The sequence below is a fragment of the Gigantopelta aegis genome, chromosome 4 (assembly GCF_016097555.1).
Source record: "Gigantopelta aegis isolate Gae_Host chromosome 4, Gae_host_genome, whole genome shotgun sequence".
Lineage (NCBI taxonomy): Eukaryota > Metazoa > Mollusca > Gastropoda > Neomphalida > Peltospiridae > Gigantopelta > Gigantopelta aegis.
The window spans coordinates 44,803,902-44,828,516 of record NC_054702.1 but is presented as its reverse complement, the minus strand read 5'-3'; the positions used below and the strand labels follow the sequence as shown (position 1 = coordinate 44,828,516).

Genomic DNA, 24,615 nt, shown 5'->3' with positions numbered 1-24,615 from the left:
CCAAAACACTCAAATTTGTGCAAATAGTAATCAAATAAAACTTTCTTAAACTTTTCACCATAATTCTTAAATACCAGAACTGTAGATATACATATAATAATTAAGAATTATGAATGAATATGAATTTCCTTTTTAAAAGATGGTGAAAAACTATATAATTTTACAACTAAAGGTAAGTTATTGTATTCTGGTCGTGGATATTTAAATCAAAACCACACCGACATGAATACCTAATTCCCTACTAGTTTCCTGACAATCAGATAAAAAAGTTTCCACATACCTTAGGTTGGCAGCATGGATATTTGTAGAGGCACACTTTGCCGAAGTCGTCAGCTGTGGCAATCACATTTTTATTGTGTGATCGACAACAACTGTTGACGTCCGTGCCATCAGCACCTTCTGGCCAGATACCTAGAACGTGATAAAAAATAAATAAAAACTATAAATTATATGATAATAAAGTCTAACCAACTTTAACCACTACTTCTGTTAAGAAGCAAACTGTAGGCCTACTATGCAGGCAGCCAACTTTAAGGTTTAAATCACCTTTATAATGTACTAGTAATACAAACTGACGTTATTAAGCAGCCATGTCTAAGAGTCCATATTAATACTCCCTTAGGTAATTGCAGAACTATTTCAACTACATGTACATACATTTGACAGACAAAAACTCTATCATAAAACTGACTGAGGTCAAATAAATATTTTTTATTTTTTATTTTATTCAGGTGGTTTTTTTTCATTTTTAATATTTTTTCGGCCTTTATCCTCGGAGTGGGCCGAGATGAAAATCTAGAATTTGTTTTATTATGGCCTACACTTTTATAACCCAACAATTAATAATGGGGGTATAACTGAGTTACACGTCAGTAAGTCATAAACCAAAGTACACCTGTCATGTAATCAGTGATATATGTATGTTTTTAAAAATCTAAAAAGATCAGAATTACATATCTGATGGAATATTCAGGCACTGAATTTGGGAAAATGTTATTAGGATTTCGTCATAATTATTAACATGATTTAATATAGATATTTGGGGATTTTATCTCATAATTTTATGCTTCAGACACAAAATGTGGGATTCGTGGATGCATGAAATCATGCTAAATTCGCAGCCAGATACTATATTACTTGAGTAAAAAAGATACCTGCCATAGAGGGCATATTTAATAACAAACAGATACTGACAGAGACAAAACATACAAACCTGCTACACTGAAGGCGAGTGTACAGAACTGTGTGGCCCAGTCTACATCCCGCACAGTCGATGGGGTGGTGACCTGCTTGCAGTTTGATGCATTCCCTGGTACGAAATTCAAATCAAAGTGAGATTTTAACACATTCCCTGGTACGAAATTCAAATCAAAGTGAGATTTTAACACATTCCCTGGTACGAAATTCAAATCAAAGTGAGATTTTAACACATTCCCTGGTACGAAATTCAAATCAAAGTGAGATTTTAACACATTCCCTGGTACGAAATTCAAATCAAAGTGAGATTTTAACACATTCCCTGGTACGAAATTCAAATCAAAGTGAGATTTTAACACATTCCCTGGTACGAAATTCAAATCAAAGTGAGATTTTAATACACATTTAAAAAAACAAATATCACACCTAAAACAAAAAAGTGCCTTTTTATTCTAGACATTATAAAATATATGATGTGTTGAAATGTTCTCATTGTGTGATGAAAGCAAAACTGTATTGACCAACTGAAAATAATGGTAGTATACATGTACATGTACCGTAGTATATTTTGAATTTATTTATTTTTTAATTATGGAAATTATTTGGAATATATCAATATATGTTTCAATAAAAAAAATACAATTAATGTTTTTCTTGATCTCAGTATGAAAAATACATTAACTACTGTGTTTCAAACCAAAATACATATCTTTTTAAACATAGACAATTTGCATCAAGATAAACTAATTGATAGTGTTAGGAACAATAAAAAATACTAATATCACAGGTGTTGTAAAAATGTTGAACATGTTCAGTAAAATCCATTTGATTGTTGATAAAATGGTGTGTGAGATATAAACAAAACATATTCTATCAGATATACTCAAGAGTACAACACTTCTTAATCCCCTGACGACAAACAAAACAGATGATCTGTCTAACATACTCACAGTGCAACACTTCGTAATCCCCTGAGTTGCTGCGCAGATACTGACTATCCACGGACCAATCCAAGTGAGTGATGAAACTTGAGTGGCCCTACAGAACAAATTAACGGTTTAGTGTCTTAATCTTTGTTCTCAACAAACATATAGCCGACACGTGTTGTCACGACAGAAAGGTCTTTGCCTAGAGCCCCTCACCATTTCTTATCAAGTCAAATGTTAAAGTTTGTTTTGTTTAACGACACCACCAGAGCACATTGATTAATTTATCATTGTCTATTGGATGTCAAACATTTGGTCATTCTGACTCGTAGTCATCAGAGGAAACCCGCTACATTTTTTCTAATGCAGCAAGGGATATTTTATATGCATTTTCCCACAGAGAGGAAAGCACATACAACAGCCTTTGTCCAGTTATGGTGTACTGGTTGGAATGAAAACAAATCCAATCAGTTGAATGGATCCACAGAGGTGGTTCAATCCTGTGATGCCAGCACCTTCAGCAAGCACTCAACCATCTGAACTAAATCACGCCCCTTCTTATCGAGTCAATAGAATAAACAAAAATGACTGATTACTAAAAGAATCAAATCAAACAATATGTAATTATCTGTAGCAGTAATTAGTTCTAAAATGTGTTTTGTTTAATGAAACCACTAAAGAACATTGATTTATTAATCATCAGCTATTTGATTTCAAACATTTGGTAATTTTGACATATACAGTGTAGTTTTAGAGAGGAAACCCGCTACATTTTTCCACTGGTGACAAGGGATCTTTTATAAGCATCATCCCACAGATAGGATAGCACATACCTACATCCTTTGATATACCAATCGGCCCATCAACAGGGATCGATCTTAGTTCTAAAAGTCTATAATTAGTGCAATCGTATTTTTTACAAACTACATGTATGTTAGCATGTATAAAGCATAAACACTCACAGAACATTTTCCAACTTTTGCATATGTACTGCCACCCTCAGATACTTGGTATACATAAATACAGTTGTCTCTTGACCCTACGGCCAGGTATTTTCCATCTGAAATATCAAATATTGAAAATATTAAAAACAATCTCAGATATTCTAACATTAATATTAGTAGCACTTGCTAGAACTTGTTATAGTTTACGATCTTGTTTGTATCACATGATTCAAGTATGCTTTTCTTGGCAAACAAATGAATAGATTCCAAAACTTTCTGCCTGGAACAGAGGTTAATGGGTTAGTGTATAAGAGATCACCGAAGACACGTACTGACAAAATTGGGAAGGAAAGGACTATTTGTTTTAATGATGCCTCTTAACATTTTAAACTGACTATCAAGCACACAAAACACCACTGAACTACATCCTGCACAGATGTACAACTGGCCCCGTGCTTATAAACCTTAAAGTCTAGACTTTAATAAAGTCCAGACTTTAATGTCATGGCAACGCCATTCAAATAGCATTATGTTAAAGTCTGGACTTTATTAAAGTCTAGACTTTAAGTTTTATAAGCACAGGCCCTGATAGCAGCCTATTCCCACATAAAGAATATAAAATACCACATGGCCTTTGATCAAATCTGACTGCTTTAACAACATCCTAACTTAACTGGTTGTTATTGTGTCACATGGTCTAGGAGAATGAGAGAGAAAATGTCTGCCATCATTCAGATTACACATCATGTTAATTAGCTACAAGCAGGTCTGTGTGTGTAACATCTCACAAACAAGACAATATATCTACACTATCTGATACACATATGGAATATTTTGTGGAAGGGAACAGGTCTACTAAAAGAAATAAGATCTACTAAAGGAAATAAGAAAAATCGGACAGCTGAGATCAAAATGTGCCAAAGACAATGTGCTTGAACAAATGGAAAAAAGCATGAAAATCAAGCTTAATCCCCCACCCCCAAAAAACATCCTTTTACACACCATGGACAAATTTCACAAAATATTATAAACCTAGTTTTGCAAATCTACAATTAGACCACAATTCACATTGCAAACAACAGTACAACTAATATTGTTTGTTTACATATTTTACTTTCCTTTGTTCTTACATACAAGAAACAGATGTCAAAAACATGTAAACATATATATGACAAGTATAACTGCTAGTCGCAAACATAAACTTACGATGTTCTGTGAAATTTACCCTACCACTCAGAACAACATACATTCAACTTATGTTCAATAGTTTCAAAGGAAATAATATTCTTCTTGTATAAACAAATGAAAAACTTTGGTGTGATTATATTTAAAGCTGTATGCCCTGGTTCTAGGACTGAAAACTGTTTATTTAATTCTAATTGTTAGTGTTTTATTAAGTTTACCAGGTGAGTACTGGATACATTCTATCTGTTCATTGCCATCAGAGTGGACACAAAGAATTTCATGTGTTGCCAGGTCAACCACAAGCCAACGTGCATTCTGGGTACCAATGGCAGCTACATTTCCCTCTGGATGGAAACAACATGAATGCAAAGGATCCTAAAAAAATACAAAAACAGATCATTAACAATATTATCATAATTTATTATTAAATTATAACAGTTTCAAATTCATTTAGTCTACTCATTACAATAGAAACTTGATACAAGCTTGTGTGTTGTACTGATTTTACGAATCGAGTGTCAGGATTATTGCATTACCCGAGTGAGAGCGAGGGTAATACATGAATCCTAATACGAGTTTCGTAAAATCATTATGATTCACACGCAAGTGGAATAATTTTTTTATTATCTACATTATTCCAAATATTATTTTCATAAATAACAAGCTAGGACCATGTCAAAACGTTTCAAACATAACTAAAAACAGACCATAAAACAACATCATTTTTTGAAATGACATCATTTTGATAAGCGTTTACACAGAAGAAGCCGCAATTAAGTTAGGACGTCACTTCACAAAATTACGTCATTCGCTGTGCACGTGAAATCAATATGACACACGTGGGTCATACTGGTTATATAGACCCAGTGATTTTCCGCGATCGCAGAAAATGGACGGAATTCACGGAATTCCCATTGTGAAACGGAATTACGATTTTCCGCGAAGTTAAAAAAAACAAAAAACATTTTACTATTGCCACACACTGTAAAACTGATGATTGGCCCGTGTGCAGTACTATTGGCAAACGCGTAGTGTCGTATTTACTGGGGCTACATTCAGCCAGACCGAGCGGAAAAGCGTCTGCTAGACTGGATTATACGCTTCATGGTAAACCAAATGGCCACGTTGGGAACCAAATACTTCGCGAACGTTAGCGAAACGTTTGCTGGCTGAACTTGGGACTGGTTTACTGCTTAGTCTGTTGCGCCTGCGCAGACAGGACAGTTTATTTTTTTCAGGAGTAAGTTCAGCCAGCGGTTTGTTGCTAACGCTCGTCTTGGAAGACTGATTTTTACGCTAAACATTAAACCAATGTTATATATAAAAAAATTTACCATTCGGTCCGTTTTATTTACTTTGTACGAAACCAAAACAAGGGTCCAAAAATTGACTTACTGACACTTCTTTACACCAGATGACAGAGTGTGAGAGACTGTCCCACATGACATATCTATGAGTACTAAGAGAAAACTCTACTTACTGACACTTCTTTACACCAGATGACAGAGTGTGAGAGACTGTCCCACATGACATATCTATGAGTACTAAGAGAAAACTCTACTTACTGACACTTCTTTACACCAGATGACAGAGTGTGAGAGACTGTCCCACATGACATATCTATGAGTACTAAGAGAAAACTCTACTCACTGACACTTCTTTACACCAGATGACAGAGTGTGAGAGACTGTCCCACATGACATATCTATGAGTACTAGGAGAAAACTCTACTTACTGACACTTCTTTACACCAGATGACAGAGTGTGAGAGACTGTCCCACATGACATATCTATGAGTACTAGGAGAAAACTCTACTCACTGACACTTCTTTACACCAGATGGCAGAATGTGAGAGACTGTCCCACATGACATATCTATGAGTACTAAGAGAAAACTCTACTTACTGACACTTCTTTACACCAGATGACAGAGTGTGAGAGACTGTCCCACATGACATATCTATGAGTACTAAGAGAAAACTCTACTTACTGACACTTCTTTACACCAGATGACAGAGTGTGAGAGACTGTCCCACATGACATATCTATGAGTACTAAGAGAAAACTCTACTTACTGACACTTCTTTATACCAGATGACAGAGTGTGAGAGACTGTCCCACATGACATATCTATGAGTACTAAGAGAAAACTCTACTTACTGACACTTCTTTACACCAGATGACAGAGTGTGAGAGACTGTCCCACATGACATATCTATGAGTACTAAGAGAAAACTCTACTTACTGACACTTCTTTACACCAGATGACAGAGTGTGAGAGACTGTCCCACATGACATATCTATGAGTACTAAGAGAAAACTCTACTTACTGACACTTCTTTACACCAGATGACAGAGTGTGAGAGACTGTCCCACATGACATATCTATGAGTACTAAGAGAAAACTCTACTTACTGACACTTCTTTACACCAGATGACAGAGTGTGAGAGACTGTCCCACATGACATATCTATGAGTACTAAGAGAAAACTCTACTTACTGACACTTCTTTACACCAGATGACAGAGTGTGAGAGACTGTCCCACATGACATATCTATGAGTACTAAGAGAAAACTCTACTCACTGACACTTCTTTACACCAGATGGCAGAGTGTGAGAGACTGTCCCACATGACATATCTATGAGTACTAAGAGAAAACTCTACTCACTGACACTTCTTTACACCAGATGACAGAGTGTGAGAGACTGTCCCACGTGACATATCTATGAGTACTAAGAGAAAACTCTACTCACTGACACTTCTTTACACCAGATGACAGAGTGTGAGAGACTGTCCCACGTGACATATCTATGAGTACTAAGAGAAAACTCTACTTACTGACACTTCTTTACACCAGATGACAGAGTGTGAGAGACTGTCCCACGTGACATATCTATGAGTACTAAGAGAAAACTCTACTTACTGACACTTCTTTACACCAGATGACAGAGTGTGAGAGACTGTCCCACAGGTAGACGTGTCTGTCCGATCCACAGGAGAGGAACTGGTGTTGAGATGGGTGGGTTGCCAGTCCCCAAAGCTCATCCATGTGACCCTAAAAATGCAACACAATAATAATAATTTTTTCCATCAGTATAAATTTTCATATATCATTCCTAAAATTAGCCCAACTGCAGCCTTTTAAAAACAATAATTGCTAATTCTGACATGATGTGACAAATGACTAAATATGCTTTATTTTGTAAATGTTTCCTTTCAGCAGTGATGACAATGCATATTAGCTTGTGTTTAACAATCTTTGATATTTTTACAATTGTTCTTCACGAGAAACATGTTAATTACAACAATTAATAAGTTTGAGGTGATTACTGTGATGTTCATATACATGTATACTGATCTGAAAAAAGCCAACATACAGTGAAACTCCTCTAAACCAGACACGCTCGTGACCAAGTAAAATGTCTGGTTTTAAGAGGTATCCAGTTTACAGAGGTTCTCTTCTGCACATATATTTAAAAAGGGACCATGAAAAACGTCCGGTTTTGAGTGAATTCAATTTACAGAGGGTCCGGTTTTGAGAGGTTTCACTGCATTCGACTGACAATAAGGTCTGTCAAATGCCTTGAAAGGAAAGGAAACAAAAGGAATATTTAAGAGCACCTCGGCACATTTTAAACTATGTCTGTTTAGTGTCTACCTCGTGCTCAGTTGCTGTGACGATCCTTACCTGTACAATAGGGTTCAGTTTGAGGTCCAGGCTGCCCTGCAGAATACAGTTGCGAGTTGTACCAACAAGCACCAGGTTTCCTTTTCCCTGACTCAGAGTCCGCACCGGACCAAACAGTTCAGGAAGCTGTCAAATTAATTTAACACAAACTATATACTTCATTGCAAAAAAAAAAAAAAAAAAAAAATCATTGCAAAAAGTAGGCTATAAGAATACAATTTAAAGCTAAGACATTTTTTTATTGAGCAACTGTTAACGATTTGACCTGTTCCCATGCTATCACATTCACTTAACGTTAACCACAAACACCAGGGGCCTAATTCACAAAGGTCTCTTAGGCTCTGCTAAACAAAGCATCCTCTTTGCAAGTCTTTTAGCATTGCACTGTGAGATCGCAAAGTTGCGAGAGTTTAGTGAATTAGGCCCCAGGCTTGGAAGCATTTTTAACACCGCTGAGTGTTCATGTCTGGTGTGTTAACCAGTAGGGTATGAATAAACTTATCAATAATTACAACATTCACAGAGTAATCTCCCCTTATATAAACACAATTATATTATACCCGGTAATAATTACACATTTTCTGCGGTCACACAATTTACTGAATTCTAATTAAATGACATCATTAAAAATATGTCTATTTTGAATTATTATTTGTATTATTTGTGATTACAATAACAGTTTTTCATTTTTATTTATATAGCAGACAGAAATTTGGCAACAAAATGGGTAAAACCAAAATATTTTCAGATAACCCTTTTTGTTTTCTGTAACCGGTCACTACCATGTAAATGATGGTGTCATTTTAAATGTCCAGGAAAAAAGATTTTTCCTGAAAACAGCTTTGCTATGCTACACTATTTAATACACTTTGTTACTGTTTCATATATTGACACATTTTCCACAATAGAAAAACAATTCTTATATAGGATGTGTATCAAATACTGCTTGGCCAATTAACCTCTGTCTCCAGTCCGGTTTTCTTATATGCATTGTCCCACTGTATAATCTTCCTGTCCTTGCCACCTCCCGATAGGATCGTACCATCCTTCATGACGCACACGGAGAACACTCCACCTTCGTGAGCCCCATTTACAGCCTGAGTGATACGGTTACCACCTAAAACAAACAGAACACTCTCCACACTGAGTATATGACTGAACATTATTGTTAATACAGAGAAAATGGACAATTAATAATTATGTGAACAAAGATATACAGTTACAGCTGTATTAAACATCCACTTAAAGCTTAAACAATACAAAAAAAACCTGATTCTTTAACTTGAACCATGTTAGATGATTTGTGAGACTATTAAGGTGACCACTGGAGACAGGTGACTGTGCAATACACAACAGTGTATGAGCATGTTTTAATGTAATGTTCAAAATCTTTGATGTAATATAATTATGTTAGTGTTTGTTTACATTAGGGGAGGGAATGGTATTTTTATTTTTATTGTTTTATGTTCTTTACAATACTCATTTAAAATAAACAAAATAACTTTTGCCATATTTGTATTTAAAAATGACTGGCCTAGACATATTACCCATATTTTAAAATAGTAAATTGAGTGCTTCCAAAACCCAACTCTATATAATCCTTTCTGGAATAGCCTTTATTACATAATATCTTACATTTTCAGTGCAATCAAAGTATGTGATATTTTTTGATCACATACTGTAAGAATTTGATAACTTTGCAAATTAGATGTAAATTAATCGAGGTCACGGCACTAGGTTTATTTACATTTAAGCAAACATACTAGGGTGATACTCCATAATTGATATATGCATTCAGTCATCAAACAAAAAAACTTCAATAGCAACTTTACATTGAAAGCTGTCCAGCGCTCAGAAAATAGAAAACATTAAGCACTAGTTTATTATTATGTAAGGATATCCAAAATGACGTCATTCACGGCTGACGTCAATTCCATTCAAAAAGAAACGGTGCCACATATTCTTACATCATTTGAATATCACGTAATAGCTGACTTGAATTAATGTTGTGTATACTGTTTATAAAAAACAGTTTGTATTGAGCTTGAGATTATATGATAAAGAGATTATTACCCTTGTGTGTTTCGGTATCATCAACATCATCTATTAGGAATAAAAATAATGTATTACATTCGCATAATACATTTTTTATTCCTAATATATCATATTGACGATACTGAAAAACACTCTGGTAATAACCTCTATGTATCACAAGCTAAACAATTTCTGACTGAGGAATAAGTGTTCATTTTTTTCTCCATTAGAAATATATCTGAGTTTGGCCAAACAAAAAACTGTTTTACCTTTTCCCCAGACTAAGATATTGCCATTTGAATCTCCCGTGATCACATCTCCGTTGTCAGCAAAAGCCAAACACAGAACAAACTTGGGCTTTTCATGTTTCTGAAATACAAAGCAATTATTTTAAAAAAAAAGAAACACTATTTACGTATAGATTCAGTAAAATCATCACACAAGCAAGGTCTTGTATTCTGCATAGAGTTATTTTATCACATAACATTTTCCTAGGTTATCATGTAAGAAGATTTTACATATAAACAAACACATTTGTATTTTGGAAACATTTAAAGGAATATACCTGAAGTATTATGCAGAGTTTAAAGGGACATCACTGAGTTTGCTGCAATTTTTAAGATGTTATCGACTCACAGAGACTTTTTGACAACTGTAATTACAATTGAAATATATTTTTCTGCATAAAATATTAGTGGCTGTATATTAAACATGTTTCTGATTGTTCTAATATTAGTACTAGGTTAAATTTCATTTTATTTCCTCAAATATGTTTTTTTTGTACGTATGAAATTATTTGAAGACCAAATCCAATCTGGGCTTCTTACAAATATTAAGACAACCAGAAGCTCATTGAATATACAGACACTGATATTCTAAACAAGAAATATATTTAATATGCAAGTTTAATCGTAGAAATATTGTATTAGTCGGAAACATCTTACAATGCAGCAAACTCAGGAATGTCCCTTTAAAATATTTCTGGTTACTACATTGTTTTGTTAAATTACACTTTACTGATAAATTCTTGCTTATATTATTAATTTTGGCAAATCAATTATGTTTTAGACTCAAGATTCTAATAGTCTGCGACATTAATGTGATGGCAACGCCATCCAAATTGCATGCATGTGACATCATTTAAGAATTAGTCTGGGCTCTAAAGGTTTTATAAGCATGGGCCCTGGTCATCCCAGTGTTCATAGGAACAAATAGTTCATGTTATGCAAAACAGAACAGGTACATATCTCAGGAATTATTCACTTTATAAACAGGGTTGAGTTTTTAAGCAAGGTCTTAACAGTTCGTTTAGACCATACTTATAAGCATACTGATTTTAACTACATGTAACAGTTGGTCTATTTTTCATGCATGTAGTTGATATCACAATTGTTATTGTCTTTTTCTGATGACCAAGAATGTCCATATCAACCATTATTTATATGTATGACACCACACACCACTTCAATAATACTATCTCATGATACACTTGCTGCACAGTGTATTATACCTACATCATAAATGCCTTGTTTCTTTGACAGCGTTCCACCCTCCACACTCCAGAATGAGATCTGGCTTTTCCCACAGGAGACAATGCTGTTTTTCTCAAATGGATGAAACTCTACTGCTAACACTGGTTCAGTGGAGCTCTGAAAATGTTAACAGTTATATCAGCATTCCAGGACCTACAACAACAGTTACTGTACTCATTCAATTCTGCTCCAAGACACAAATGTATAACTGTTATTGCATGTCTCGAGAATAAATATTTGTTAACAGTTGATTTGCTCCATTAAAATATATCCTCTTATTTATTTTACATCCCCATGCATACACAAAGGCTTTCTCTTGTAGCAATCTAGCAAAACTAAAAATATTTAAATATGTTTTTAGCAGAAATGAGTTTTTGTTTCCAGTATCCAAAGCACTTTTCCTATATTAAACAATGAAATTGTTTTAATATATTAATGAAAAATACAGAAAACATGTTTTCAAAATTCATATCTACTTTTAATGAAAAATTATGAACTGAAGAAGCCAAGCTATGTTACATCAAGACAACTTATGTTAACCGACTGTTAACATGTTTGCTAAACCCATAAACATAATAGCCATAAAACACAAAAGTAATAAACTGAACAATTATCTGACCTCAACTTACATGTAGATGCAATAGGTCAACCAACAACCAAAACATATACACGTTATAATTTTGTTAGTAATACATGTATATATATTTTTAAAAGGATTTAAATCAAATAATAATTATATGTATTTGACTGGCACCTAATTAGTGACATCTGTTACTAACCTTAGTTTCTGTGAGTTTGTGAGGTCTGTCCCGACTGATATCCCAAACCGATATCACATGTTCATTGGCATCATCAACCGCAACCAGCTGACAACCACCATCCTGTGAGAAAACAAAACACATCATTACCAGTGAGTTACAGTCAGTTAGTTTGGGTAATATCTTTCTGTGAAAACAAACCCATTATTACCAGGGAGGTTACAATTACAGTTTGTGTGGTATGGTAATATATTTGTAATAATGAAAAGATAAAAAAAAAAAAAAAACAAAGTTTATACTTAGTACATCACATGGAACACATGAAACTAGAGGCTTGGTTATTTTTTGTCACTGGTCAATGAATAATAATGTATTTTTGATAATAAAAATATCTACCAGCTGACCAATATATTCACCCTTAATATGAATATATATATAATATATATATATATACATATACATATACATATACATATACATATACATATACATATACATATACATATACATATACATATACATATACATATACATATACATATACATACACATACACATACACACACATGTATATATAAACGTAGTTTCTGTTAAAACTATCCATCTTAGTACTTCTGATTGCTTAAATATAAAGGCATGTACCCTACATAACAGAAGTAGCCTTCCACGTAACCTAGGTTTAGGAGTGAGACGGATCAGGAAACAAGTTGTATGCCCAGGGCAGCATACTTTAACCTTACTAGTAGATGGATAGATAAGCACAAAAATAAGTACTGCCATCATCCTCAATGGAATGGTTTTTAACTAGGATTCATTCAACTAGGACTATTAACTGAAGATTGTTTTTAACTAGGATTCATTCAACTAGGACTATTAACTGAAGATTGTTTTGTTTAATGACACCATTAGAGCACATTTTGATTTATTAATCATTGGCTACTGGATGTCAAACATTTGGTCATTGGTAAAAGAAAAGGTGCTACATTTTTCCAATAGAGCAAGTGGTCTTTTATATTCACCTTTAGACACACAAGACAGTACATACCACATCCTTTGATATACCAGTCTTGGGGAATGGGACATGGATTTGAAAAAAAATCAGAGAATATGTCCACCTAGGGGATTTGATCCTTCGACCTGAGAATCTCAGGTGAGTCCTTTACTGACTACTATTTTTATTATTATTATTACTTTTTTAAATCATAAATGCCATTTCCCCCTTTCCTTTCTCTCATTTCTTCCTAATCTGGCAGCTCCTATCTTTCAACTTCTTTTGCTGTCCACCTCCACATTCCTGTATTTGTCTCTACAACTATGACAGGTGCTTGTTTCTTGTGGCTATCCGTGCCACACACTTCCCATTTCCCAAGTTTTAGATGTGGACTTAGTCTGACCACTTCAGAGAGTGTTCAGTATGGCATTGTTAAAGAGTCACTTGTAACCACCTACTATACTCCCCTACTACCAGTGGTCATTAGTTAGTGCTGTGGGTCAGACCAACGTTATTAGTGTCAGAGGACGAGGATGCTAAGTGGGTGCAGGGAAGTACACAGAGACTGCACCCATAGAGGATGTTGAGACAGGTAGGTGATGGTGTGGACAGCTCAGAAGACATAGTTGGAGAAAACTGCCAGACATGTCGTGGAAGAAATTGTAAAAAAAATTATATTAAAGGGACACACCCTAGTTTTTAAACACTAAGGCTTACTATTAGAGCCGTTTTTGATAACTGAACTCATACTTTACTTAGATTTTATTGTTTACATTATTCATTTCTGTACATTCAAAGTGTTTTTGGTCATCCTGGTGTTTTTAATATCATAAAATGCATTTCTCATATTTTTAAAAACGCACCGTTATGGAGTCGAGTTTTAGTCTATTTTTAGAGGGTATTTCACCATTTCAAAGTCAAAGACTCATGTTTCACTCAATTGTAACTTTATCCAAATGTATTACAGCTTTGTAGATTAACTAAACTTAGTGTTAATTTTCACGGGTTGAAACTAGGGTATGTCTCTTTAAGATAACGAGAATGATAGACAGAGGCTGATAGATGAATGACAGTGTGCACCCTGGGTCAGGGATTACGATGAATCTCACCAGTTTAGAGAAAGACACACAACACACAGCTCTGTCGAAGTCGCCCAGGCCTATCACATGCAGCGTGTTCAGACTCACAGAGTCCCAGATTCGGATGTGAGGCTGCAAGAAAAAACAATTAAATTATATCACATATTTGAAAACAATTCAGATTAATTTCATCTCAATTAAATGTTCAAAGCCATGTATTCATCCATGTCATTAACTGTTCTTGACATACTTCCAACTTGTATGTACAATGTCACACAATACTAGCATTCTAATGTTCTTCAACTTAATGATTTAAACAGCAATTTAGAGAGGATAAAATGACAAATATATTTACAATCAACGTGTAATGATTCCTAGCAGAATGCGCATTTTCGTAGGTTTTACAAAAATGCACAAAAATCTTATTGTGTGCAAGATGTTTGCATGTAACATAGGTCAGATGTTACTGAAACAATGTTTAGAAGTTATATGTGATAAAAACTTACTAAAATACTATGACATTAGCAAATAATTACCACAATTCTACTTCCCTTAATTCATTTTGTTGAGTACATTTTAAATATGCAAGTAATACTACTAAAGGTACCTGTGTTGAAACCAAAATCTGTTGATTGATATACATTAAATTGCACATATATGCACTGGCGTATCCGGGTAGCCAGGGATTGGGCACAAGAGGACCTTGCCTTCTCGAATATACCTCTTTTTTCACAATACCAACTTTTATAATGCATGTCACCCCATACAATGTGTAAAAAGCAGTGCCCTCTATCCCCACTCCATCCCCAATATAAAATCCTGGCATGGATGGGAAAGAAATATTTAATGGCACGCCAGCACATGATATTTGTAATGCCTTCTAGCCTATACTTTAACAGACAAAAACGATTCCTAATAAAACTCGCCATTTTATTGACACTGGTACTCAAACATGTGTTATTCTTAGTATTACACTGTAGGCGAAACGCAAATGGTCAACAGTCAAATTCACAAAATTATATTTCATTGTTGATAATGTAAACATTTTGTAATAATTTATCTGATAAAAACAATGTATCGATTTACTCAGGCAACACATATAACGTGTGGTACTTTGCATTTTATTTTACCAGCAAAACGTAGGGTGTCTCATGGTATTTGAGATAAAATAAATGTGTTAATTAGAAATCCCCAATTTTGTAGAAAGTAAAGTTTGTATTTTTAAATTTTGTCTTAAACAAATTTCAACCTCAGGTGAACTGTAGATGCATTGCAATTGTACATTAAATGGAATTAATTTACTGGGATAGTTTTAACATGGTATGTGCACAAATATTTCACGAATTGCGTGCAAAATATTAGAGTGATTATAAAAGTGTTTTGGTCATACTGGATTCTGGTTTTATGTTCTACTTGTAGTATTATTAGCACCAGTGTACAGTACACACAGGAGAAGGGCTGGTAGGTGTTTTACTATGGCTAGTGAATTGTTAAAATCACCTATTCCATGTTCAGTGCATTGTTTTTTTTTAAATCATCAAACTCTAGGCGCTTGATGCTTGAGGATAGTTGTGTATCAAGTTTTAACTGTTATTTTTGTTCCCCTAAGAATTCAATATGGCGGAGGTGGGAAGGTGGGTGTGTCCCGTGATCGTGACTATGTGGATCTACAAAACAAAGCTGGCTATGACACAGCACAACTCGTAACGAATCCGGAAAGTGATGTCTTGAAATCTGAGCTGGATTATTATCACATCTTAAACCAGTGTCTTTCCGCAATGTTAATTTTCAATCCAGACCCTGGCAATCTGATCTGAAAGTTGTTTAAACCAGAGTTATTATATGTCCTCTCTGTGAGGTATTTCGACACTTGGTCTGTAAAATGCAAAAGGAAAATTGTTACCGGCAGAGTGGCTGCTCCAACAAAACAGCGACAAGGTATCATTTATGTGCACTTCCCCATTGACAGGAAAGTACATACCACAATCTTTAATGTACCAGTCCTGGGCACTGGTTGAAGTAAGATAAAAGGTGATGGGTCCACTAAGGGCAATTAATCATATATCCCATCGCATCTACCTGTACCACTGAACTATGCTGACATGGGTGATATACTGCATGCGTGTACAGGAATGAACTACTCTCGTAGTCTTGTCATATATAAATTGCAAATACATTGCGGTAACTGTAGATTAAAAATAAGACATTTTCAGGTATAGTTTCATGTTTTGATTGTCAATGTTTTGAAAACATTTTAATTTGTTAATTGAATAAAGATTGTTGATTAAAATATTTAATAAATTGATGTTATAATAACGATAACAGTGAATGCCATTAAGTACAATAAGACCAGGTGTAAAAAATATCTAAATACAGTTTAATGCATTCGTCATCAGCATTGATCTGGTGCGTGATTAAATATAATGTTTGTCTAATGCGCTCGTAGAATGATATACATGTACACACACACATATTTTATTTAAACACACTATAGCAGTAACCACTTTGTTATAATGACCAGAGATCCCTCATCATTGGAACATCTGAAATGTTACAATTATTCCAGTTAATGTAGTAATATCTAAATATTTTAGCCCACAAAATATGAATGTGCATACATTTCAACTACTACAATGAACAATATTTATTATTAGTATGCATATTTATTTTATGCCATTTATATAAAGGGGTCGCTTCTTCTAACCAATTAGTTATAATATGAACTACCATGAACAGACTCCGATATAAAGAAAAATACTTGACCTTTATCTACTAATTCATGTTCAACTATATGTCAAATATTATATAATGTCTATAAAATATACATTGACTACAAAAGTTACAATCCTGTGATGATGCCTTTGAAATAATATAAACTAATTTCCCTCTATGCTAAGTAAATTAAAATATTTTATTGCGTATGGTCATAAAACATTTATCATCTTTGGGCTGGCATCCTTTTTACAATAAACAATTCCCAGGCATTTTCATTTTAAATTGCAACTTAAATTTATTTTTTATATAATATTCAAATTGTCTACAAAATATAGACATAGCTAGATCATAATTTTTAACTAAGGTTGTTGCATATGGGAGACATGTTTAAAAAAAAGAAAGAAAGGAATTTTATATTTAATGTCAGACATGTGGTTAATGACCACAAATATATTTTAGAGAGGAAACTATGGGCAACTATTTTTTTATTAGCACCAAGGGATCTTTAATATATGCATCATTCCACTTTGCATAATTTGTAATTTGTATAATTCACCATATAATGGGTTCTGGCACTAACCCCTCGATGTATTATACACATATAAATATCCAGATGTACAAGAATAAAGAATGCAACAAAAGTAATATATAATTAATATTTATCACATCCTGCATGTCTTTGGTTAATATTTTACTACATGTAGTCAAGTGAGACAATTTGTCTCCTTTTGAACCCCCCCCCCCCCCCCCCCCAAAAAAAAAAACCACCATAAAAATAAATAATAATAAGGTACATGTACTATAAAGCTATTTATTTTAGTATATGCAGGTGAAATAAGTTAGGTAAAAAAGAGCCAATTTTAAAAGCTAGACAACTGGCCTCCAAGTACATTTGAGATTATTCTTCAGTTAGTATATCTGTAGTACTGTGTCACTGGTAATATTAAGTCATGTTATTATTGTTCCCAGGGGGCGGAATTTAGCGGAGCCGATTGCTTGCTTGCTTACAGTGCTTGCATCGCAGGATCGAACCACCTCGGTGGATTCTTCAACTGACTGGGGTTATTCTCGTTCTAACCAGTACACCACAACTGGTAAAAAAGATGTGGCATATATGCTTTTCTATCTGTGGGAAAGTGCATATAAAAGATCCCTTTCTGCATTAGGAAATTTTTTAGCAGGTTTCGTTAGAAGACCGCATGTCAGAATTACCATTGGTAAATGTTTGACATTCAATAGCCGATGATTGATCAATGTGCTCTAGTGGTGTCGTTTAACAAAACAAACTTTAAACTTTATTGTTCCAAAAACTGATACGTTGTCTTCATGCCACCTGAGGTGTTAGTGTGTTTGATGACAACAAATAAAACACAACAAGTGCGAATGAATGACTTCATAATCATCCACAGGTCCAGTGAACATACAGTACTGGATTTGTCTTTTTATATATTTAACTGTTCTGACAAAGATGATTAGATTTTTTTTTTTTATTATTATCTTATTGGGGGTGGGGGCATTACCACTTGTGGTGAAAACATCTTTTAAAAGTTCATGACTAACAGAAACTTAAAATTTACTCCATGTTCAACCTAAACGTAAAATGCTATTGTGAACTTTGATAACTTTCTAGTATATCTTGTTCTATCTCAATTTATAAACTATGTTCTGTCCAGTGGAAGCATGTGTTATCTTGTGTACATTTTGCAAGCTGTATGATATCGTGGAGTGATAAATACTTTTGACTTGTAATAATAGCTGTATGTGTAGGTTTTTTTTAATGTTGTGCCTTACGATAGAAAGCTTACCACTCAATCAGCACATACAAAGCTTGTTTTGTTTAATGACACCACTAGAGCACATTGATTTATTAATCACCGGATATTGGATGTCAAACATTTGTTCACCGACATATAGTCGTATAGAGGAAACCTGCTACATGTTTTTCATTAGTAGCAAGGGATCTTTTATATGCACCATCCCATAGACAGGATAGCACATACCACAGCATTTGATATACCAGTCGTGGTGCACTGGCTGGAACAAGAGACAGCCCAATGGGCCCACCAATGGGGATTGCTCTCAGATTGACTGTGCATCAAACAAGTACTTTACCACTGAACTACGACCCGCACACAATCAGCACATACATGTATGTGTAAACAATGTTGTGCATTGTAATAAACAGATAGAGAATAAGTAGATAATGACGTAGAATATTGGTTTTATCCTGTGAAGATAACAATGGGAAATTTCTCATTCGGCGTGAACAGGATAAAGCTGTTATCCTACATAATTAACTAGTTATTAATATTATCTTTATCCTGCAGACCATAAAAATTAAGGAGGAAAGCTTTTTTTCTTTTCTTTTTTTTCCCGCTATATAGCAGTCAAATGAACAATTTTGTAATGTAACTATGCAAAAGTGATAATCTACATTTATGACTTTGTTTTAATCGGTCATCATAATCCACCAATATAAACAGTGGTTGCAGGATAAAATACTATACTGTCACAAGATACTATTTATATTCCAATTCACGTTTTCAATTGTAACACACAATATCTTATGGAAACTCATTAGTATTCCTTACACACTGTTTTCTGCATACAGACTATAAGAGCACACCAATTGTAACCATCATGCACCACTATCAACATGCTCAAAATAAAAGTAATATGTTTTGAAAGCTTCACTCTGTTGGTTAGTACAGGTAAAGAACAAAACCAAACAGTGCAGCTATAATTAGTAAACACTACATTAATCTCAATCTATAACGGGACATCAAATATTTAACATATAGTACTGTATCCAACAATGTTTTCCCACCTGACTGTAAATCAATGACATCAAGCGCAGGTACATTTTACTCTGTAGGGTATCAGAAGGTAAAGCTGAATGGGTTGTTTTTATACATGTTGGTGTGTTGTGTACATGTGTATAGCTACATTTATAGCCTCACCGTTAGCAAAAACAAATTGCTCATCACTAATAGGGCCTCCATGAGTCCAAAATATTGGACTCAAGTACTCGGAAGTTCAAACTCGATCCAGACTCAAGTACCCGACACTTACACTAGATGAGATATAATCAGGCCATTGTATTACATTCCATACATTCGACTTTTGTTTTTCCTCCATGTCTTATAGTCCTACAATGTAGCCGGCTGCAAACATGGCAAAGTTATATAAAAAATAAAATTAAATTAGTGTTTTTTTTCTAAAACTGGTACTGGAGTCCTGTGAACAGACTCAAGTCTTGCTAGACTCGACCCATGCCTGAGTACTCATGGAGACCCTAATCACTAATATTTCATCACCAGCCATTTTGTCATTCATACCTAATCACCCAAAATGAATGCTGTGTGAACTATAAATGCACAAGTGGCATAATAATAAAGCTGCATACATGTATATACAAACTATCCACTGAATACAAATTTGCATGCTCATGCATTGTTAGAAGTAAGATGCAGAAAGTAGCACTACAAATCCTGCCCATCACGTGACTCACCCAGCTTTCATCAAACTCTGTGACATCGTTTGAGCTAGTACGATTTTTCTGACATGCACAAACAAAATAAAGAGGGTCAAACAAAACGTTAAGCAGACACAAGAACAAAAACAAAACAACAAAAACAAAGGAAAACATAGAGGATTAAATAAGACTGAAAACCGAAAATTTCTGTTTAAGAACAAGACATGCAAGGTTCAGTTGAGACACAGACCAGTTAGGGACCAGTGTATAGATCTTGCTCTTTAAAGGCATACTGTCACGGATTTAAGGACCTTATTTCTCTAAAAATGGATAATAAATAAACATTACATTAATTGTTGGAAACCAAATCTAGCTATCGCATTACCTTAACTGAACCATGATGGAGTGAAATCCATGTCATCCCTCTCGGTAATTTTAGTTTTTGAATTATGGACCATTGCCATAATTAAATTATTTTTACAAAATGTCATTAATAAATGGAGTTTGGTGGCTATGAAGATGGTTGAATAAAGTACATTTAGGGACAAATCAAGTTATTTTTGTTCAGGTAATACTCTGTTAGACCATTTAATAGGTCAGTGGTCTGTGACAATATACCTTTAAGTGAAAAGAATATAGATGTAGCATTATAAAAAGTATACAGTCAAACCTCGTTAGAACAACCAAGTATGCTGCTGGGTCACTTTGTTATAATATAAAATTTGCCATTGTAGCAAATTTGTCATAACGTTATCTCCCTTGCCATAATGATGTACGGTAAAATATTTCTTAATAGTTACTAGGTTATTATAATTATAACAGAAGACTAATTAACATTTAAATAATTAACAAATCTAACAAATACATGTACCGTACATGTAATAAAATGTGTTTTAAAAAAGCATTAAATCTATTGATCAATAGACGACATAAAGGTACATTCACTGTTGATATTTACTGGTTAAAGACACCAGTGATTGGTATCTGCTTTTGTCCTGTGCAATAACAAATCACAATAAAAAGTTAATCCTTTAACTGAATGACTAAAGGTTTATTTTCAAATGCAATATACGTCTGAAGATTTAGCAGACATTTGTAAATCGGGAATCATGCGAAACTGTCGGCTTGTGACAAAACGACGATGTCAAGTGGCTGCATATGTAGTGCTCACTCTGATCACTGAAAGTGCACCATTCAACCCGTTACAACATTTTTAATCAGTTAATGTCATTGTAAAGAGGTATTTTCAGAAGTCAGATGCATGTTTGTTCCTAATTTGCTCTGTTAGTGTTGGAAGGTGTCAATTATAGTGTAATGAACAGAATAACACTCAGGGCTTCAACATAAGAATTTGTCTCAAATGGCAATTTAAAAACAAAATTGCCAGTGAGTGAAACGGCCCACTGATGGCAATTTAAAAAGAAAATTGCCAAAAACGGCCCACTGATGGCAATTTAAAGCCTTCCAGCGAGTGAAACAGCCCACTCTTTAAAAACAAAAATTGCATTTTAAAAAAAAGAACACTTTTGCAGCAAAAGGTTATTTTGGTGTATGTAGACATATTTTAAATGCACTAATGTTATATACTGGCAGCTAATGTATTCCAGGTGTAAACATTTTGCTATCATTGAGGAGCTTTACCAATGGCACAAGTGCTGTCGGTGATGCTCCCAACCTTCGGCAATTTATATCTCAATGACAGCATTTGCTGTCGGTGCCGTTGTTACTGATGTATGTTTGTTCCTAAAAATGTTTGGTCAGACGGTATAAATATCACAGTAACGATGGTCATTGTAACAAGGTTGGACTATTTTTAAAACATGCTCTTGTCATTTTCCATAATCAATAAAACTTAAGTAGTCAGGCAATATATATCTGTAAAACTTCAATCTCTGCCCACAATTAAAACCCCCAACTGTATATTGAAAAATATACGGATAGATAAAAGGTAATATCAAATAACAAAAACAGCAAATTAAATTGTAAAAGCACATGCACCATCAAAATTCTTTTTAATGAACATATTGTTACATACATGTTTTTATTATAACATGAAACCTCTCAAAACTGGACCCTCTGTAAACTGGAATTCCCCCAAAACCGGATATTTTTCACGGTCCTTTTTAAAAAAAATCAGTACAGAAATTAAGGAGCTAAACCGGATACCCCTTAAAACTGAACCCATTACTTGGTCCTGAGGGTGTCCGGTTTAGAGGGGTTTCACTGTAGTAATAAAATAATTTCAATGTTCACGCAACTTAACACTGTCCAAGGATGAAGACTGTAAAACCTAAAACAGACTTTATGTTGGTCAAGTCAAGACTTGCTGTGAACAGAAGTACATGCAAATACAGTGAAACTCTTCTAAACCAGACACGCTAGGGACCAAGTATAGAGTCTGGTTTTAAGAGGTATCTGGTTTACAGAGGTTCTCTTCTGAACATGTATTTAAACAGGGACCATAAACAATGTCTGTTTTGAGGGAATTCCGGTTTAGAGAGGGTTTCCTGTTTTGGCTGCATGTACGAGACTTAGATGACAGGTAGAATACTGTATAAAACAAACCCTCATTACCTTGCCTTCCTTCTTATCATGACCCGCCACTTGACCTGTAGCTATTCGCATCTTGTCGGGATGAATGGCTATACTGAAGGAAATAAAAAAGTTTCTAAAATTACTATTACTGTAACAGTAACTGTAGATTAGCAGGCATACTAGGACATTAGAAAGTGGAGTAATAAAACATCAAATTTTAACTACATTTATAATTGTACCTACATATTCCTACTGGTATACTGTTAAGTGGTGGATTAATTCTCAGCAAAGCTCTTTTGAAAAATGGCTCCATCTAAACTGCTTACTGATGCTAAGAATGTTTAGGGGTGGGATGTAGCCCAGTGGTAACATGCTCGCTTGATGCACGGTTGGTTTGGGATTGATCCCCATCGGTGGGCCCATTGGGCTATTTCTCATTCCAGCCAGTGCACCATGACTGGTATAACAAAGGTCCATGGTATGTGCTATCCTGTCTGTAGTATGGTGCATATAAAAGATTCCTTGCTGCTAATCGAAAAGAGTAGCCCATGAAGTCGTGACAGCGGGTTTCCTACAAAGGTCATGGTATGTGCTATCTGTCTGTGTATGGTGCCCTTAACGAAAAGAGTAGCCCATGAAGTGGTGACAGCAGGTTTCCTTTCTGGCTATAACCTTAACCATAAACCATGTAACCGTAAATAAAATTGTGTTGTGTTGTTAAATAAAACAGTTCCTTCCTTCTTTCTAAGGAAGTTTGTTTTGTTTAACGACACCATTAAAATGCATTGATTTATTAATCAGCGGCTATTGGATGTCAAACATTTGGTAATTTTGACATGTAGTCTTTGAGAGGAAACCCACTACCTTTTTTCATTAGTAGCAAGGGATCTTTTATATGCATCATCAAACAAACAGGATAGCACATACCAGTCATGATGCACTGGCTGGAATGAGAAATAGCCAAATGGTGCCCACCAACAGGGATCGATCCCAGACTGACCTGACACTACAAAGTATACCAAAGACATTTGGTAGTGGGCGACTATAAACTATTTTTTCCATATGCATATTTTCGGTGTATTTATTGCATAAATCAGCGAATCCATGTCTGTGTTGATCATTTCCATACACCCACAGTGCCCATATGTATGTTTTCATCTGTAAAAGCACACTGACAGAAATTATTTTCGAAAGTACACAGTAATTAAGGATATCTGTCAGTTTAGGCTTGTTGCCTCTATTGATTATGATGCTTTCTTCCATATGACATCATTTCTTATGGGCTTCTGCTCATCCGTGATTTGTGTATCCATGAAAACAAAATCATTCATAAAGCAATTCTAAAGTTAAGTATATGGATCACACACTAGAGTTCACGAATAGCATGGAAACACAGACATGGCAGACTAAAAGAATCCTTCATATGTGTCCATATGGGACAGGATTTCCTTAATGGAGGATGGAGGATTATTTTTTTCCCATCCAGTAGATGAAAAAAAACAAGCATTTTGGGAAAACTTGAAAAACCTACATTTTTAATTTTTATCTTACAAT

The 24,615-nt window shown here is 34.6% G+C and overlaps 1 protein-coding gene across 10 annotated transcripts in view; it reads right to left on the bottom strand.

The window, feature by feature from the left end:
- The window catches only part of LOC121370600 (echinoderm microtubule-associated protein-like 2), a 98,917-nt gene that overhangs the window by 4,366 nt on the left and 69,936 nt on the right, over window positions 1–24,615 (bottom strand). For 9 of the 10 annotated variants that reach the window (XM_041495936.1, XM_041495930.1, XM_041495931.1 and 6 more), the window contains 14 exons: window positions 23,101–23,173; window positions 20,563–20,610; window positions 14,367–14,468; window positions 12,288–12,389; window positions 11,491–11,625; window positions 10,246–10,345; window positions 8,902–9,059; window positions 7,943–8,068; window positions 7,178–7,309; window positions 4,471–4,627; window positions 3,086–3,183; window positions 2,148–2,235; window positions 1,214–1,309; window positions 281–411 (listed from right to left, as the gene is read on the bottom strand). In XM_041495936.1, the coding sequence (XP_041351870.1) occupies window positions 281–411; window positions 1,214–1,309; window positions 2,148–2,235; window positions 3,086–3,183; window positions 4,471–4,627; window positions 7,178–7,309; window positions 7,943–8,068; window positions 8,902–9,059; window positions 10,246–10,345; window positions 11,491–11,625; window positions 12,288–12,389; window positions 14,367–14,468; window positions 20,563–20,610; window positions 23,101–23,173 (1,546 nt within the window). The remainder of the gene's footprint in view (window positions 1–280; window positions 412–1,213; window positions 1,310–2,147; window positions 2,236–3,085; window positions 3,184–4,470; window positions 4,628–7,177; window positions 7,310–7,942; window positions 8,069–8,901; window positions 9,060–10,245; window positions 10,346–11,490; window positions 11,626–12,287; window positions 12,390–14,366; window positions 14,469–20,562; window positions 20,611–23,100; window positions 23,174–24,615) is intronic. The other variant, XM_041495933.1, reaches the window with a different exon arrangement.